Below are 12,419 nucleotides of genomic sequence, written 5' to 3' on the forward strand. Positions count from 1 at the left end.
CTTTATCTTATTACCCAAATTCTATTTTTTTACTTTATTTATTTATTTATTTTTGGCTGTGTTGTGTCTTGCTGCGCGCGGGCTTTCTCTAGCTGATGCGAGCGGGAGCTACTCTTCGTTGTGGTGCGTGGGCTTCTCACTGCAGTGGCTTCTCTTGTTGTGGAGCACGGGCTCTATCTAGAACGCAGGCTCAGTAGTTGTGGCTCACGCACGTAGTCGCTCCGCGGCATGTGGGATCTTCCCGGACCAGGGCGTGAACCCGTGTCCCCTGCGTTGGCAGGCGGATTCTTAACCACTGCGCCACCAGGGAAGTCCCCAGATTCTATTTTTAATTCCTGGGAATTGTTCATGTTTTACAGGTGACAGCATAACGGAGGAATTGAATTTTTTTTTCTTACCGGAACTGAATTTTTAATTGGCTTTTTTGTAAGCAAAGAAACGCGGTCTCAACAAGTCAATTAGCTGCTTTCACCAATATCTCCTCTTTCTACCTCCACCCTTTCTTCTCAAGGATCAAAGCACAGTCCTGAAGCCACTCTCTTTGCCTGAGTCTTGCCCTGACTTTCATAACTGTCCATGTGGATGGCCAACTGGTTCTAACCAGTGTAGGAAACACCCACTTTACACCCCCAAGGTGGATCCGCCTGCCCCTCCGATACATGTCTGGTTTCCATATTCTGGTTACACCAAGACTGACTTGTCTCATCATCTACCAACCCCAGTATTTCCAATGTGATGCTGACCATACTCTGGAGAAATGTATAATGTACCTGGACAGGTGAGGCGTAAATCTCCAGAAGCCAGCAAATCATATTTCCCTGAAAAAAGCATCCTAGGATGAGGAGGAAGAGAAGCATGCTAAACTAAGAAAGTATCATGTGATAGGATTTTAAAGATGAGTGAAGGGAAAAAAAAAAGGATTTCTTGTTCAGGGCTTTCTTATTCTTTTAAAGGTACAGAACAGATACAATAATATAAATATTAACAGTAACACATTGAGCACTTATCATGCCAGGCTCTATTCTAAGTAAGTGTATAATGTCATGCAGTCCTTCCCCAATACCTATTTCACAGGTGAGAAAGCTGAGGCACAAAGAGGTTATGAGACTCACCTAAGGTCTCACTTCTTATTAGGACTTTTACTTGGATTTTAAAAGATGGGCCTGAGTTTTCTTTTTTGAAGTTCTTGTCAGGTTTAAGCTTATATAGGTGTCACAAAAAAAGTTGGTAATTGTTCTTTTTGCCCCTGTTTTCTAGAAAAGCTTGTGTAAGATGCATTACTTCTTTCTTTATATATTTTGAAAAACTCATTGGTAATGCTATTTTAACTTGAAGTTTTCTCTATGGAAAGCTGTTTAATTATACATTAAAATTTTTTAACAGTTATATAATTCCTTGATTTGTATGTCTTCTCTCACTTTTGGTAAGTTTTATTTTCCTAGAAATTTGTCTATTTCATTTCAATTTTCAAATGTTCTAACATAAATTTGTTCATAATGCACTTTTATGGTGCACAGGCTCCGGACGAGCAGGCTCAGCGGCCATGGCTCACGGGCCTAGCCACTCTGCGGCATGTGGGATCTTCCCGGACCGGGGCACGAACCCGTGTCCCCTGCATCGGCAGGCGGACTCTCAACCACTGCACCACCAGGGAAGCCCTATGGTTCTTTATAATGTCCCCTTTTTCATTCCTTCTCACTTTTTTATAACTTCTCACTTTTTGTCTTGATAATTTTCATCTGACACTTATCAGTTTTATTAGTCTTTTCAAAGAGACAATTTTTTACTCTGTCCATTTTATTATATACTTTTTCTCCATTTCAGTGTTTTCTGCTTTTATTATTTATTTTCTTTCTCCTGCTTACTATGTTTTTAATTTGTTGTTATTTTTGTAACATCTTGGGATGACTACTTAGATTGTTGGTCTGTTCTTTGTATGATTTCAATCTTTTGGATTTTGTTTGAGAAACTCAAGGTCACATTCCTAAACCAGGGTAGGCCCCCGAGTTATGGTTGGTCACTGCATAATGCTCAGCATGAATTGGTCAGAAGAATTGATCCATCTTTATAATGCTCAAATTATAATTACTCAGTCTCCATGAAACTAGCCTGCTGTTTACCTGTGCTTTGAATAGTACCTTTTGAGAACATCTAATTTGTTCATCTCTTTTCCTGCCAAGAATGCAGAATGGCTCCTCCCAGGTCTTCAACAGAGATATCTTCTTTTGTAGCAACTTTGACTAAAGCTGGCCCAGCTAGGAACATAGACTCAGTTGTGTTTACAATTATACATTCCTCAGGTTAGGCTAGGAATGTAGGCAGCTCCTGCTACACAAGAACCACACACCACTGCTACCTAAACTAAATGAGAGAAGTAAACAAAAGTTATTATTTTTCAGGCCTTAAGATTATATTGTTATATTTATCTTCTATGCCAATGTCTGAACAATTCATCTTATAAAACAATAAAACAAAACTTTTAAGGACATGATAATACCCAGCCTTGGTAAGAATGTAGTGAAATTGGTCCCCTCATACATTTCTGGTGGAATAGGTGAGAGTATAAATTGGTATAAACTTTCTGGAAACAATTTGTAAAAATATATCAAAAGAAATAAGGAAATTAATAACCCTTTTATTCAATAATTTCACTGCTAAGTAATCTAGCCTTTAAAAAAATGTGTCAGCATTTCATAATGTGTGCAAATGTCAAATCACTATGTAGCACACTTGAGACTAACATATCATATGTCAGGATTTTCAATAAAATTTTTAAAATTTTGACCACAGAGAATAAAAACATATCAAATGACTTTATTATAGTGAAATATTAGGAATAACCTAAATTTCCAACAAAAGATAAATGACTGAGCAAATTATAATACATCTGTAAAATTTAATATTATGAAGCCATTGTTGATGGCTATGGAGATAACATAGCAACTGAGGAAAATCCAGATGATGTTGATGTAAAGTTAAACACACAACTAACAAAGATCACATGCATACCCTGATTATAATTCTGTAAACATATGCATACAGAAAGAATAGTAGAAAGGAATGTGTCAGAAAAATAATAATGTTTTATCAGTATTATATGGTGATTGTTTTCCTTTTTTAGAATTTTGATTTTTTTTCAAAGTCACTATGATAATTTTATAATGGAAACACACAAGTTTTCAAAGGAAAGACAAATTCAGATATTTAAAATGATTTGTAAGTAGCAATTTTATGACTAGAACCTAAAATGTTATCTAAATAATTTATTAAATATGTATTTTTTAAAATCCTACATAGGTAAAAATTGTGTAGTTACCTGTGGTATGTTCATTGAAGGTATTAACACTGTGTTCTATGTATCATTCTACCACCATGGAAAAAATGTCTGCCTGGGATGAGAACCAAACAGATGTAAAGTAACAAGTTCCTCAGAAGCCTTCAGTTAAGACTTTAAAAATACGAATCAGTTTCTATTCAAAAATTTATAAGTTGAAACAAATGATTAACCTTATGTTATACATCTTTAAGTTTTCTACTCAGCATTCTAAAACTATAACTAAGCTATAAAATTTTATTCTAAATTTTAAAATATTAAATACTTTCAAAATATTACTGACAGAGTTTTTAAAAATGGGAGCAGTCATAAGTATATGGAAAACTGACTAAGTACTTACACTTTTTCCTTTGCTTAAAAATACTTTATTTTGGATCTGTCTCCTAAAGCAAAGGAAATAAAAGCAAAAATAAACAAACAGGACCTAATTAAACTTAAAAGCTTTTGCACAGCAAAGGAAAGCATCAACAAAACCAAAAGACAACCTACTGAATGGGAGAAAATGTTTGCAAATGATATCACCTATAAGGGATTAATATCCAATACATATAAATAGCTCATACAACTCAACATCAAAAAAAACAAACAACCTGATTTTAAAATGGGCAGAAGGGCTTCCCTGGTGGTGCAGTGGCTGAGAATCTGCCTGCTAATGCAGGGGACACGGGTTCGAGCCCTTGTCGGGGAGGATCCCACATGCCACGGAGCAACTAGGCCCTTGAGCCACAACTACTGAGCCTGCGCGTCTGGAGCCTGTGCTCCGCAACAAGAGAGGCCACGACAGTGAGAGGCCCACGCACTGCGATGAAGAGTGGCCCCCGCTTGCCACAACTAGAGAAAGCCCTCACACAGAAAAGAAGACCCAACACAGCAAAAATAAATTAATTAATTAATAAACTCCTACCCCCAACATCTAAAAAAAAAAAATGGGCAGAAGAAGTGAATAGAAATTTTTTTTAATTAATTTATTTATTTATTTTTGGCTGGGTAGGGTCTTTGTAGCTGCACGCCGGCTTTCTCTAGTTGCGACGAGTGTTGCCGTGCACAGGCTTCTCATTGCGGTGGCTTCTCCTGCTTCAGAGCACGGGCTCTAGGTGCACGGGCTTCAGTTATTGTAGCACATGGGCTCAGTAGTTGTGGCTCGCAGGCTCTAGAGCGCAGGCTCAGTAATTGTGGCGCACAGGGTTAGTTGATCCGCGGCATGTGGGATCTTCCCGGACCAGGGCTCGAACCCATGTACCCTGCATTGGCAGGCGGATTCTTAACCACTGTGCCACCAGGGAAGCCCTAGAAATTTTTCCAAAGAGGAAGTGCAGATGGCCAACAGGCACATGAAAAGATGCTCAGCATCACTAATCATCACGGAATACAAATCAACACCACAATGAGATGTCACCTCACACCTGTCAGAATGGCTATCATCAAAAAGAACACAAATAACACATGTTGGCAAGGATGTGGAGAAAAGGGAACCCTCGTACACTGTTGGTGGGGATGTAAATTGGTGCAGCTACCATGGAAAACAGTATGAAGGTTCTCAAAAATACTAAAAATAGAGCTACCATATGACCGAGCAATTCCACTGCTGGATATATATCCAAAAAAAACCCCCAAAATACTAATTTGAAAATATACATGCACCCCAATGTTCATAGCAGCATTATTTACTATTTCCAAGATATGGAAGCATGTTCATCAACAGATGAATGGATAAAGAAGATGTGATATATATACATATATATATATATCACATACACACACACACAATGGAATACTACTCAGCCATTAAAAGAATGAAATTTTGCCATTTGCAGCAACATGGATGGGCTTGGAGTGCATTATGCTAAGTGAAATAAGTCAGAGAAAGAAATACTGTCTGGTATCACTTATATGTGGAAACTAAAAGATACAACAAACTAGTGAATATAACAAAAAAAGAAGGAGACTCACAGATATAGAGAACAAACTAGTGGTTACCAGTGAGGAGAGGGAAGGTGGGAGGGGAAATATAGGAGTAGGGGAGTAAGAGGTACAAAGTATTAGGTATAAAATAAGCTACAAGGATATATTGTACAACGTGGGGAATATAGCCAATATTTTATAATAACTATACATGGAGTATAACCTTCAAAAATTATGAATCACTATATTGTACACCTGTAACTTATATAATATTGTACATCAACTATAGTTCAATTTTAAAAATCACCCCCAAAATAATTTTAGAATAAAAGTGTACAGATATGCATTTTTAAACAACTGTGATGAAACCTAGTAAATTAAGAATAAATGGAAGCATCCTTAACTTAAAATAATCTGTCACAAACTAACCGCATATATTTATTTCACTCAAACTACAGAAGCAGTCTATTAAAATCTAAGATAAGAATACTATTGCCTTTAGTGGTTAATATTATCTGGCTGTGTTAGGAAATACAACAAAATAGAAAAAGGAAATAAATAGCATCAAATATTACAAGGTAAAGGAATTTTTATCATGTTATCTGATAACATGATGATCTACCTAGAATCTTCAAAAAAATCAACTGAAAATTTTAGAACAAATAAGAAAATTTGTGGTACAGATCCAAAAAGAGACCTTTTTCTTATATACAACCAAAATTCATTTTTAAAATGCAATAAAAATTATCCCATTAAAGAAAATGTTATAAAATAGCTCAGAATAAAGTTAAAAAGAAAAATCCAACACCTCTCTAAAGTCAACTCTAGAATTTTATGAAAGACATAAAATAAGAACTGAGTAACTAGAGAAGTATACTACATTCTGGATAGGAAGACTTGACTTGAAAAACTGGTTCCAAAGTTCATCTGAAAGAAGAAATGTCAAAGAATGGCCTAATATTGCAGAGAAGAGTAAAAGGAAGAAGGAGGAGCAGGATAAGGAAGAAGGAAGGAAAGGAGTGGGAGGGCATGAGGAGGGAAGGGAGGACAAGGCAGGGGAGAGGAGAGGAAGAGGAGACAGAGCTGGAAGAAGGGGAGGAGTTCAGGGAGGAGGAGGGGGAGGGAGGAAAGAACTTGTCCTATCAGAACATACAACAAATACATAGTAATTAAATCTGTGTAGTATTTAATTATTGATAGACGAATGAATCGGGGAGCTGAACAAGTGGTCCAGAAATTGACACATGCATATAAGATAGGTTCATATAAGATAAAAGTATTTCAAATTATGGGAAAATTTCCTATCTTTTGAGAAAAAAGGATGTTGGATTTCTACCACCCATAATGCACAAAAATAAACTCCAGATGGATTAAAGATCACAAAGAAAAGGGAAACTTATTTGTATAATATTGGAGTGAGGACTTTCCTACATTTGACAAACTCCAGAAGTCAAACAACAACCAAAAAAACAGACAAAGATTTGAGTGCATTAAAAAAAATAAAGAAAGAAAGAAAAAGAAAAAGAAAAATCACTTCCATAGGAGAAAAACACTATGAGTTAAAATACAAATGACAATATGGTAGAAAACATTTGTGGAATATAACAAACCAGCTGTTAATATCCCGAATACATACATTAAAAAACTCCTATGAATCAATGAATAACAACCAAAATGAGGCAACAGATAAATGGGCAAAAATATAAACATATACTTCACAGGACAAAAAATGGAGGTGTCTAATAAACACATGGAGAAAATGTTCAATATCAGTAATAATTTTACTGTTATAATTAATATACTTATTTACTTAAAAGTTTAGAAAGTAAAAGAATTAATAATGTATGTCCAGTGTTGGTAAAGATAGGAAGACATTGGCACTCTTCTTTAGATAGGAGTGTATATTTGCACAATATTTTGCAGGACAATTTTACACTATCTAGTAAAGTTTATTATCTTTCCTTTTTGATTAATTTTACTTTTCATGGAGATATGACATATATGCTAAAGCATGTAAAGTGCATTATATTAATTATACAATTTGAAGATTTTTTACACATGTAAAATATCATGTAACCACCACCAAGATAAAGACATGGTAACTTCTATCATTACAGATTAGTTTTGCCTATTCTTGAATTTCATGTAAAGGAAATCATACAGTTAGTATTCTTTTGTGTCTGGTTTCTTTCAATAACATATCTGTGACATTCATCCACATAGGTAATTGTATTAGTAGTTCAAATTCTTTGTCAGTTTCCTATTGATAAACATTTAGATTATTTCCAGTTTGAACCTGTTAGGAATAACAGGTTCAAATAATTGTGAACATTCTTGCATGTGTCTTTTGGTGGGCATATATATTCATTTTGGGATTACTGAGCAATAGAATGTCTTTAGCTTTAATAGATATTTCCAAGCAGTCTTCCAAAGTGCTATATTAATCTACACTCCCACGAGCAATGTATGAGAGTTCCAGTTGCACAATATCCTTCCTAACAGTGGTTGTTGTCAGTCTTTTTAATTTTAGGCATTCTCTTGGGGGGTTGATTATATCTCCTTGTGGCTTTAATTTACATTTCCCAGATGAATAATAATATTAAGCATCTTTTCATATGCATAATGGTCATTTGAATATCCACTTTTGTGAAGCATCTACTTCTAATATAATTTGAAATGCACATACACCTCAACCTAGCACTTCCACTTCTAGGAATTATTCTACAAAAATATTCAACGTATTTCTGCAAGAAATATGTATATTGGAGCCTTGCTTATAATACCGAAACACTGAAAACGACCTAAGTGTTTTGTTTAGGGAAATATGAGAAACTAGGCAGCTATCTGTATAATGAAGCAAATCCATGAAAAACAGAGTTTGAACACTTTTCTTGCTCTAGGGGATATATAGAGTCCAGCCAGAGATTTTTCGTACTTTTTGAGGTCTACACTTCCTATATATATGACAATCTTCAAAAAAAGATAATATCTTTCCTATCAATCTCACTGATTTTTTAACAATCTGGCCACACCAGACCCTCCAGCCTCATCAGCCGTCATTTTCCCTTGCTCTCTCTGATCCAGCTACAGTGGACTACTCTCAGTTTGTCAAATATATATGCTCTCTTCTACCTACTGGTCTGTCCACATACTTTTTCATTTACCTGTAAAGTTCATCTCCATCCCCTACAACTTGTCCTCATCTCCATCCAGTTAACTCCTATCCATCCCTCAATTTTAGCTAAAGGACATCTCTGATTCCTAGACTAAGTTAGATATCCTAGTACGTGATCCCACAGCTGATTTAACTGAAATATCTAACATATTTACTATTAGTTAATTAATCTATATCTTTCCTACCAAAATAAAAGCTCCAAACATGCTTACCTTATTCATCATTATATCCCCAGCCCCCAGCAAAATATCTATCCTAAATCAAGTACTCAGAAAATATTTATTGAAACTGATTGCAGAATTCCAAATAGGTGAAACATTACCACATTATCATTAGTTAGCTCAATCATATTATTGAAGAAAAAAGACCCCAAAGTTAAAGAAATTAATCCCCTTAATTACTTTCATAGCTAGGAATTAGCATAGCCGAGAGAGAATATCATCAATGTTCCAGAAATCAAAGATTATGAATCTCCTGCCATAAGTAAAGATCATCAACACTGTCCAGTGATAACAGCTGATATGAATCTATACAGAAACCAAATGACTAATAATTCATCATTCTGATTATCACTTACATAGTAGCAAGAATGCTCCTCCACTATCGATGAGGTACACAATTGCAAGGTGGTTCTTGATTGCATATCATGTGCTCACAGTTGTTTCTTCACCATAATTGGGTATAGTGACACATCTTTCACTGTTGCATCATTTGCTACTAACATACACCAGACTCCATATATCTTTCCGGTTCCTGTAGGATAATGTATAATTAATTGGATCTTAAAACAAGAAAAATGTTGGTGTTCATCCACAAATGCTGTTATCTGTTCTCTCCCTCTACGTTCACCTTTTCTCCCTCAAAATAATATCAAGTTGGCTCAGCCATTAACACCTGTTGCAGAAAAGCGTCTGGGCTAACAGTGATTTTTCAGGCAGCCTGAGTAAGTTCCTTCTCGTCCACTCTCTGGCTTTCAGTTAAACATACTTTTACACTATACTCTTAAAAAACAGAGAGACTATTTGTTGGGTGTGTGGTAGATGTGTGGTAAAAATTGGCAAGAAATTCTCCCTATCCCATTTGCACACCCTTTTGCGAAGCAACTGTGCAGTTTTTCCCATTGAGATGGAGTACTTCTCCACCCTCTAAATCTGGGCTTGGTCATGTTCCTTCCTGTGACCAATGGGATTTTAGTAAACACGATGCAACTAGAGGCCTGAAAGGTGCTTGGGTTTTGGGGCTTGCTCTCTCTTGCTACTTTCAGGAACCCTATCACCACCACGTGAACAAGCCTAGCAATATTCATTACCCCTGATGACAGTTAACTGCCAAACAAGTAAGTGAGGCTATATATGATTGCTAGTTGACAACACACGTGTGAGTGAGACCACTCAGACCAAATTGCTAACATACAGAAGAGTAAGCAAATAAATAATTATTGTTTTAAGCCACCAAGTTTGGGATTGTTTGCAACACAGCACAAGCTGATATAGGATTATCAGAAAGAAATAAACAGACTCAGCTGCATGTAACCCTGTTTTCCCAGTCCTGGCCCTGGGGTGGAATTGTCCATGGGTCTGAGGGTATTATTCCCCTCAGAGTGATGTAGTGTTCACAGAACCTGAAAGCACAATGGCTTAGTTGTTTGTGGGCATCTTTCCAAGCCCAGCAGGAGCAAGAGAATTGGGGTTGGTTCACACACGTAACACCAAAGGCAAAGACATTTCTTTGGTGATACCAGTCTCTCCAACGATAGTATATTAGAAGGGGGGAGAAGGATTATTTTTCATTAACAAATGAAGAGTAACAGAATATGCCACTTTGGCTTTCATTCTTTTGAGCTGTAGGTACTTGAAAAACAGCAAATGCAGGGAGAATCTTTCTTTGAACTCCTCTTATCTTCCTAAAGACAGATCCTCCTAAAGGGACTCCCCTGTTCTAATGCCCCTCCCAGGAACTTTCATCAACCAGGGAAATGGACTCTGATCACAGGAGAGGAGACCAGAAGTCAACATCGCACCAAGACAAACTTTGTCACAATCTATCATACCTCCTAGCTATTATTCTGAAGGTCCATTCATCTTTCCTCAAAATCATTTACTCTCCCCTAAGAGGCCTATATACTCCCTGACCCTTTCCCTATTAAGATGGTACTTAAATCTGAATTCTAAGCCTCCTCAGGGAGTTACTCATTTTTCCTGGGTGTCTCCCATGGGTACTTGAAGTAAACATGCTAATAAACTTCTGTTTGTTTTTCTCTTGTTAATTTGTGCTTTATTACAGGAGTCTCAGCCAAGAATTCAGAAAGGTAGAGGGAAAGTTATTTTTCCTCCCCTACTCTGACTAAAGGAACAAAATTTGGCAACACTCAATTGAAATATACTTCTGATTGGCTTGTATTAACTAGAAGAATAAAGCTAACTCTAAATCAGAAATTATTTCAAGGCAAAATATATTTTGTTACATGAATCCTTAATATGTCAGTATACTTTTTGCTTCTGTTTTAAGGAGGAAAGATCCACACTAATATTAGGCAGGAAATTTTATTATACATGTTTTAAATTTTTCTTCCCTATCCCCAGTACTTTTTCTGAGGATGGTTCCCTCTAGCACCTCCTCTCTCCCATAGTACTCTGCTTCTCATGGTCTTTACTCTTATCGTAATACTTCATTGCCCTCCCCCACCCATACAATATACTTTGGTGGATGGGGATAAGAACTGATTCATTCCTGATATCATATCCCTCAGCACTTAGCACAATGCCATGACAGGCATGCAATACATATCTATTGAATAGAAATGAATCTGAGAATAACAAAACAGCAAAGGCCTGGACAAGTAGCCAGTATTCAAAAATACTGGTTTGGGACTTCCCTGGTGGCACAGTGATTAAGAATCCGCCTGCCATTGCAGGGGACACGGGTTCGTGCCCTAGTCCGGTAAGATCCCACATGCCGTGGAGCGGCTAGGCCCTTGAGCCCCAACTACTGAGCCTGTGCATCTGGAGCCTGTGCTCCGCAATGGGAGAGGCCACAAGAGTGAGAGGCCTGCGCAGATGAAGAGTGGCCCCCGCTCGCCGCAACTGGAGAAAGCCCTCGCACAGAAACGAAGACCCAACACAGCCAAAAATTTAAAAATATAAAAAATAAATTAAAAAAAAAAAGACTAAAGTGTCTTAAAAAAAAATACTGGTTTGTAGATTGCTATTGCTTGGAATTATCGGTCATTTCATAGTGAACTCAATTGTCACATGGTCAACCAGCTTCAGTTTTTTGTTCTTAATTTTTATTAGAGTATAGTTGATTTACACTGTTGTCTTAGTTTCTGCTGTATAGCAAAGTGAATCAGTTATACATATACATATATCCACTCTTTTTTAGATTCTTTTCCCATATAGGTCATTACAGAGTATTGAGTAGAGTTCCCTGTGCTATACAGTAGGTCCTTATTAGTTACCTATTTTATATATAGTACTGTATATATGTCAATCCCAATCTCCCAATTTATCCACTCCCTTCAGTTTTGTTTTTTTTGTTTTGTTTTTTTTGCAGTTTGCGGGCCTCTCATTGTTGTGGCCTCTCCTGTTGCAGAACACAGGCTCTGGACGCACAGGCTCAGCGGCCATGGATCACAGGCCCAGCCACTCCGTGGCATGTGGGATCTTCCTGGACCAGGGCATGAACCCGTGTCCCCTGCATCGGCAGGTGGACTCTCAACCACTGCACCACCAGGGAAGCCCCCTTCAGTTATTTTTAAGACGTAGTTTTTAGACCTCCTTCCTTTGCCGCTTGGTTCAAGAATGGGTATCTGACCCAAACCTAAGACAACCAGTACAGAGTATTTCCATGGCCATCGCGATAGGACATAAGATGACCTTATCAGAGCAAAGCTCAGGACCCTTGTGGAAAAGACTCCCTCTCTGTCCCTGGTGTGAACAAAGAGGCATGTAGCCCTTATTGCTGAGGGCAGCCATCAGGCAACCATGAAGGAAAACAGTCTGAGGATAA

At 37.2% G+C, this 12,419-nt stretch overlaps 1 protein-coding gene across 1 annotated transcript in view; it reads left to right on the forward strand.

Moving 5' to 3' along the window:
- The window catches only part of RPE65 (retinoid isomerohydrolase RPE65), a 49,052-nt gene extending 36,852 nt beyond the window's left edge, over window positions 1–12,200 (forward strand). Inside the window, exon 14 of the mRNA XM_055084534.1 lies at window positions 11,964–12,200. Coding sequence (XP_054940509.1) covers window positions 11,964–12,175 — 212 coding nt within the window. The 3' untranslated portion in view covers window positions 12,176–12,200. The remainder of the gene's footprint in view (window positions 1–11,963) is intronic.
- Window positions 12,201–12,419: the final 219 nt, after the last annotated feature.

The sequence above is a fragment of the Physeter macrocephalus genome, chromosome 4 (assembly GCF_002837175.3).
Source record: "Physeter macrocephalus isolate SW-GA chromosome 4, ASM283717v5, whole genome shotgun sequence".
NCBI lineage: Eukaryota > Metazoa > Chordata > Mammalia > Artiodactyla > Physeteridae > Physeter > Physeter macrocephalus.